The 6375-nt window shown below is 45.4% G+C and overlaps 1 protein-coding gene across 2 annotated transcripts in view; it reads left to right on the top strand.

Annotated features, from left to right (window-relative positions):
- Window positions 1-990: 990 nt before the first annotated feature.
- The window catches only part of GNAI1 (G protein subunit alpha i1), an 81725-nt gene continuing 76340 nt past the window's right edge, over window positions 991-6375 (top strand). The window contains exon 1 of one of the 2 annotated variants that reach the window (XM_005550380.4): window positions 991-1418. In XM_005550380.4, the coding sequence (XP_005550437.1) occupies window positions 1301-1418 (118 nt within the window). In that variant the 5' untranslated portion in view covers window positions 991-1300. Of the gene's footprint in view, window positions 1419-1865; window positions 2217-6375 lie in introns of those variants that run through there. The other variant, XM_005550382.5, reaches the window with a different exon arrangement.

The raw sequence follows: 6375 nt of genomic DNA, 5'->3' as shown, positions 1-6375 counted from the left end.
TCTTAAGCCTCTGCTCATTCATTGGGTGCTGAGTAGTAATGCCTCCTGCAGGCCACAGGAACTTATCTCGGGCGGATCAGTTACAGCTGGAAGGATGGGGCCATAGCCCCATAAATGCACTCCTCATTTTATGGGGAAAGAAGCTAAGGCCTGTAAAAACGACATGCCCAGTGGTACAGGAGTTACAAACACGGTAATAAATATTGGCTCAAAATTTGGCATGGAAGCTTATGTGCTGCTCTAGAGGAGATCTGCTATGATGTGGAGATTGGCTTGTTGTGGGTGTGTTTTATTGCTCTTATCATTTAAAAGTACTTTTTGATTATTTGTCTCCCATTTTTTTAGGTTACAAGGAAATCCTTCAAAATGAGTTCTTGTGAAAAACCTGAGAATGGAAGGAAGGAGGGAGGGATAGGAAGAAGGAAAGAGAAGCAAAAGGTAGGAAGAAAGTTGACCTTGTTGCCCTTTCCTAGTCTCCTCCCCCGACTTTCCTGTTCTCCACTGTGCCCATCTCTGGTTTCACCAGGCTCCATTCCTTCCCCAGCTCCCTGTTTCCCACGGCCCTGAAAGCCAGCCGACAGGGATTTGCATTTTGAAAAGCCTTGTGTGGCTGCCGGCGCTGGGCATGCTCAAACGCCCAGAACTGGCTTTTTTCGGCAACTTTGGCAGCTCTCCCACCCCTACCCGAAAGGGCAGGTACGCACAGCTCCGTCGGTGTGAGTAAACGGAAAGAAATTACCCCACTCCCGCCCAGGGCAGAAGGCCACAGGCCCGCGGGTCAGTGTTGTGCTCCGGGGACGCTGCCAGGGGGCGCCGGGCCCTCGGGGGTGTCGCGGCGCCGCGGTAGGGAGCCGGGGGGCGCGCGCGCCCCTCCGAGTGGGCGCTGTCCAAGGGCACGTGCGCGGGCGCGCGCTCTGGGAGTGGTCGCGGGGTGGCGGGAGGGGCGGGGCCGCGGCGGCGCGCGGAGGCCGAGCTCGGCTGGGCTTGGCAAGGCTGCGGCGCGGCCACCGGCGGGAGGGCAGCAGCCACTGTACCCAGAGCTTCAAAACCCCAAACCGGAGACTTGGGGGCGCTGAGCCGCACCGGGAAGCAGAGCCTGGCCGTGAGGAACAGCCGCGCGTTGCTGTCTGCCCCTCTGCGGACGGCGTCTCTCTCGACTCCGCTTAGGAAGTGGTGGGGGTGGCGTGGCCCCCGTCGGGAGGCGTTCGAACGCCCGCTCAGAGAGAGAAAGGATTCCCCTGTGCTTGGAGCCCGCACTCGGGCGCGGAGGGAGCGGCGGCAGGCTCTCGCTCTCGGCAACATGGGCTGCACGCTGAGCGCCGAGGACAAGGCGGCGGTGGAGCGGAGTAAGATGATCGACCGCAACCTCCGCGAGGACGGCGAGAAGGCGGCGCGCGAGGTCAAGCTGCTGCTGCTTGGTAAGGGCGGCCGGGTCGGGGACCCCGGGTTGGCGGGGGACCGGGCGCGGCGCTCCGCGGTGACCGCTGCGCGGCCCTCGGCATTTGGAAACCCGGAGGGAAGGGGAGGAAGCGCCCGAGGAGGCTTCCGAGCGGGAGCTAGGTCAGGCGGTGCGCAGCCGAGGCGGGTCCTCCTCTCCGGGTGCCCGGCCTCCCTCCGCCCCGGCGGGCGAGGACTCCCCGTGGTGGGGCGGGCGCGTCACTTCTCTCGGATGCCTTCGGCGACCCAGCAAAGAGCCCAGGCGCGAGTCCGAGGCGGCGGGTCCTGTGGAAACCCTTTGCTTTGAAGTTTAGCTCAGCCTTACAAAGACGAAGGGGCATTCGTGGCTAGAAAATAACCACCCCCCCACGCCGTCCCCAGCCCCCTCCCGGAAAACCCTTCTTCGTGTGAGGTGTGGGTTGTGTTTCGACTGTGGTTTTCTCATGCCCAGAGTGCCACGTTTGGTGAAATCAGTGCACCTTTTGTGGGGTCTCTGAGATGGGGCTGAAATGTCTTTCCTGTTAACTTCCTATGGCGACTCCTTAAGTGGTCAAGGAGCATCGATTACATTCCGCCTGCGCTGGGGAAAGGCTGCGCTGGATGCTTGATTTTTCTTGCTGTAGGGGCATGGAAGCCACCCAAGTGGGGTTGGGAAGCTTTGCTTTAGTAGTAGGCAAGACTCGAGTGGTGAAAACTGCTGTGAAAGGAGCGAGAGGGTCACGCCAGACAACACGGTTCTCCCTCCGCTGCCACCGTTTCTGATGAATGAGATTTGCCAGGTACACGCAAGGCTTTTATTTGTTCTTCGCACTGTTCTGTTCGTGAAACGCTACGTGGAGGTCTTTTCCAAATGTTTGACAGGGAAGAAAATAAAAAAGAGTAAACCAGGGTTTTCATTGAGGGAAGCAGTAGGAAAATAGTCACAGGTTAAGATTTGTGAGTTAGGGTTTTCTTTTGTTTGCATGTTTTCTTCTCACACTCTAGGTATTTAGATGAAAAATTTCTCAGAATCTTCATTTGCATTTCCAAGGACTGCTTTTATTTTTATACCAGTTATAATAAAAAAGAAATGTTGCACAAACCTGTTTTCAGTAAGCTTCTGTTTCATTGGTTTAATGACTGCAGAAAAAATGGTGGTTTTTTTTTCTACATTACTAGTAGGCTTGGGAGCAGCAAAGTTGGCATGACTAAAAGTAATAATGATCTGAGTCATTTTGCAAGTAAACTGTGAAATAACTTTGCATTTTAAAGACCTGCGTGGCTTTTTTCACCCTCTCGCCCCCAACATAAGTCTTTCTCAGTTAATGCTGTTGCCTAAGTTTTTACATTATTAAGAAATACTGTGTTTTGAGGAGGTTAGTGTATCTGCTTCTCTTGTGAATTGAATGTGAGATAGATATGAAATAAAAGGATTAAAAAGTTTTTTTCTTGCAGTTTTTGCTCTCCTGGTGTGATATGTTGTTTCAGTGTATTTTTGTGTGACTCTTAGTTTGAGCCAGCCATCCACCATGTTTAAAGCAATTGAGAAATGAATCATCTGGTCGTGGTGTTTTGTCCTTTAATTAGGTGACTGTTAGGGATGGACTAGAATAAAGGTCCCAGGAGGAGGCTTTTGCTTGTGTTCAGAAGAGATCAGTGTGTCTTAACCTTAGCACGGTTGGCATTTGGGGCCGGGAAATTCTTTGTTGTGCAGGTTGTTTTTGTGCATTGTAGGATGTTCAGCAGCATCTTTGGCCTCCACTCATTAGATGGTAGTAGCAGTCCCCCAACCTATGAGCTCCAAAAGCGTTTCCACATATTGCTAGAAGTCCTCTGGGGGCAATATACAGCCTTAGTTAAGGACCACTGTTCTAGATTAACACTTAAATATAATTGAATGTATAATATAGAATCAGAAGGTGAATCTTTACAGTCATAGTGAGTTTGGAGAGAGATGTAGCAGAGGCCTTATTTTCAGAAGAAATTATGGAATTCTTATTTCTGTTTTGTTTTTGTTTGTTTTTTTGAGACGGAGTCTTGCTCTGTCGCCCAGGCTGGAGTGCAGTGGCCCGATCTCGGCTCACAGCAACCTTCGCCTCCTGGTTCGAGCCATTCTCCTGCCTCAGCCTCCGGAGTAGCTGGAACTACGGGTGCGTGCCACCATGCCTGGCTAATTTTGTGTTTTTAGTAGAGACCGGGTTTCCCCATGTTGGCCAGGCTTGTCTCGAACTCCTGACCTCAGGTGATCCGCCCGCCTCGGCCTCCCAAAGTCCTGGGATTACAGGCGTGAGCCACCTCGCCTGACCAGAATTCTTATTTCGTTAAACCAGTACTAGCACCATTAGAAATACTTCAGAATGATTTTTAGCAATCTCTAGGTGACTGAATTCTTTCGGCTGTCTTTTCTAGCTTTGGTCTTTTGCTTTTCCCTACCTCTTGGGAAATCCTGGCTGTCCTGCTGGCCCAGCACTCTGCTCTGTCTTATCCCCGGTCTACTCTACCCTTTTGCCCAGAGTTCCAGCACCCTAGTCCTGTAAACAGAATGCTGGCTTACTTATTCCAGAAATTCAATTCTTGGAATGTTTGAAGACATTGTTTTCCTAATTTGACTTTAGTAGTGAATTGTGACCTTTGGTTCTTTTTTGAATCCTTAAAGCATATGTATAAGCAGCTCATTGAAATAATTCCATGTAAAACACGGCAACAGAATCAACTAGAAATGTAAAAACGTTTCTAGGTAACGTATAACCAGTATCACAGCCATTTACATCAGATCTTGTTCCTTTTCACTTATTCTGTTTTTCTCATCAAATGATGTTTTTTAAATTTAAGGCATAAAAACTCTAAAGTTAAAGACAGTCTGTAAATATATTGTATTTTTTTCTTAAGGAATGTATTGTCATTTTAGACAGTGGGGCTGAGTAATTTAGATATGAGACTTGCACACTGTTAGTAAAGATTTTGGCACTGAGTGTCTATATGATTTAAATCAGAGGTATTTCAATATACTGAGCAGTGAACTAGGCCTTAAAAAAAGAGGACCTAATCTAATCATTGGCACTAAGGAAATTAGGCCAGAGTTTGGGTTGTTTGTCTTTTTGGTTTAGTTTTTATGCTTATTAGGATGACAGTACTTAATACAGAAACTTATTTTAAAGAAGTAAGTAATAATGAATTTTTTTTAATAATGCTTACTTGTTGAGGAAATTATTTTTTATTATATCTTTGAGAATGTTTTAATACATCATCCTTCTAAGGGCAGTAAGATTAAGCTTATGCTTTATTTCAGTAGGTAACTGTAGTGTACTACTGGTACTTACTAAATGTTTTATGTGTTTTGAGAACATAAGAGATGATATACAAATAAATGATCATCAATTAATTTTCTCTTCCAAAGCTTTGAGCAGTATTCTCCTTTATTCCACCTTACTATCCTTCCTTCCGCTCCACTCACCCTCATATACAAAATTCGACACCCTTGTCTCCTTCTTTAGCTTGGTTTGAATATTCCAGGTTTAGGAGAAAATGAGCTGAGGGATTGGATTTCTTCTGTTTGGTGGATATTTTTCTATTGCGACCACCGGCCAGCTCTTTGGGATGCTGCATCTTTAATCTTCACTCCTTTTGAACTTGCCCTGTGACTTCCCCTAGTTGAGAAATTTTGGCATTGCAGGGCTTTTGATTTTTCATTGCTTTGACTTTCTTAGAATTGGTTTAGGATCTTAGATATCAGAAAGCCCATTTCCTTGAATAAATGGACCCGGTATTTCAGTATGGGTTGTGTGCTTCTCTCTCGTGGTGTACCTTATATTAGCAGTTACTTTAATAAGAAGCCACAGGTGGTTTAAGAGTGTATTTTGGAATTGGTGATTTTTCTGTACCTTCCGTTTTTCATTTTCATATTCCTAGTTCAATTCCTTCACTGCCTCTGGCAGCCTAATTCCAGTAGGCTTTCCTGCTTCTTGTCTTTCCCTCTAGCCTGTTCTTTCTATTGTAGGTATCATGCTGCTTCCTTGCTCAAAAACCTTTGTTGACTTTTCCGTTTCCTGCAGAATAAAATCTTTTAGACTTGGCTTCCCTCTACCCTTATACTTTTTCCTTAGGGCACCCTTCTCCTCCAAACAGAAACTGTTGGCATATATTAAAGCATATTTGCACTTGATTTCTGGTGGTGGTTAGCCTTCTGCCCAGCCTATTTTCCTACTGCTGTGAGCACTTTAAAGGCAGAACTTTTGTAGGTTTTCTTTGAATTCCTAACAACCCTTCTATTTTATCATGTGTAAAATGACTTCTTAATTATGTAAAATTTTCTTGCTGGAATATAAACTTTTTGCTCTGCTGTTTTCATTATCAATGAGAGCAAATAACTGCCCAGCCAAATTATGTAAACAAAAAAGGAATAGTAAATTATGTGATGACCACAGTGAACACATGGCATCTAAAATCAAATTGTTTGGTTTAAGATTTTTTTTTCATATTTATAAGAGCTTTTCACAGTCATTATATTTGATAAATTAAAGTTGTGAAAATGATAATGGATATTCATTGGAGGAGGGTCTGCTATGTTGCAATTATGGGATTTTGCCCTGCAAATTTTTTTTTTTTTTTGTAAAGGTGGATCTCATTTTCTGATTTTTATTTTTGGCCCCAATTTTTGATGCATAAAAAGTATGACTCTTGTTGAATGTCTCAGTGATAGGAAATATGCCTGTCTTACAGAATTTAATAGATGTTATTTAAACCTGAAAAAGACTGCTGTAATTTTTTAAACAAAAATTGTGTATTCAACCACAACCTTAATTTTTATTTTGTAATAAATTTCTAGCTGCCTTGGAAAATTCTATGTACAACAAATTCACATGGGAAGACTTGAGTGTATTTGAGTGTATTTGCAGATTTCTTGGTCACATGTTCTGGCATGCCGTTAACCAATGTATGACTCCCCAGAGTATGACACGG

The sequence above is a fragment of the Macaca fascicularis genome, chromosome 3 (genome assembly GCF_037993035.2).
Source record: "Macaca fascicularis isolate 582-1 chromosome 3, T2T-MFA8v1.1".
Classification (NCBI taxonomy): domain Eukaryota; kingdom Metazoa; phylum Chordata; class Mammalia; order Primates; family Cercopithecidae; genus Macaca; species Macaca fascicularis.
The sequence above is the reverse complement of the archived record's forward strand: the minus strand, read 5'-3'. Positions and strand labels throughout refer to the sequence as shown.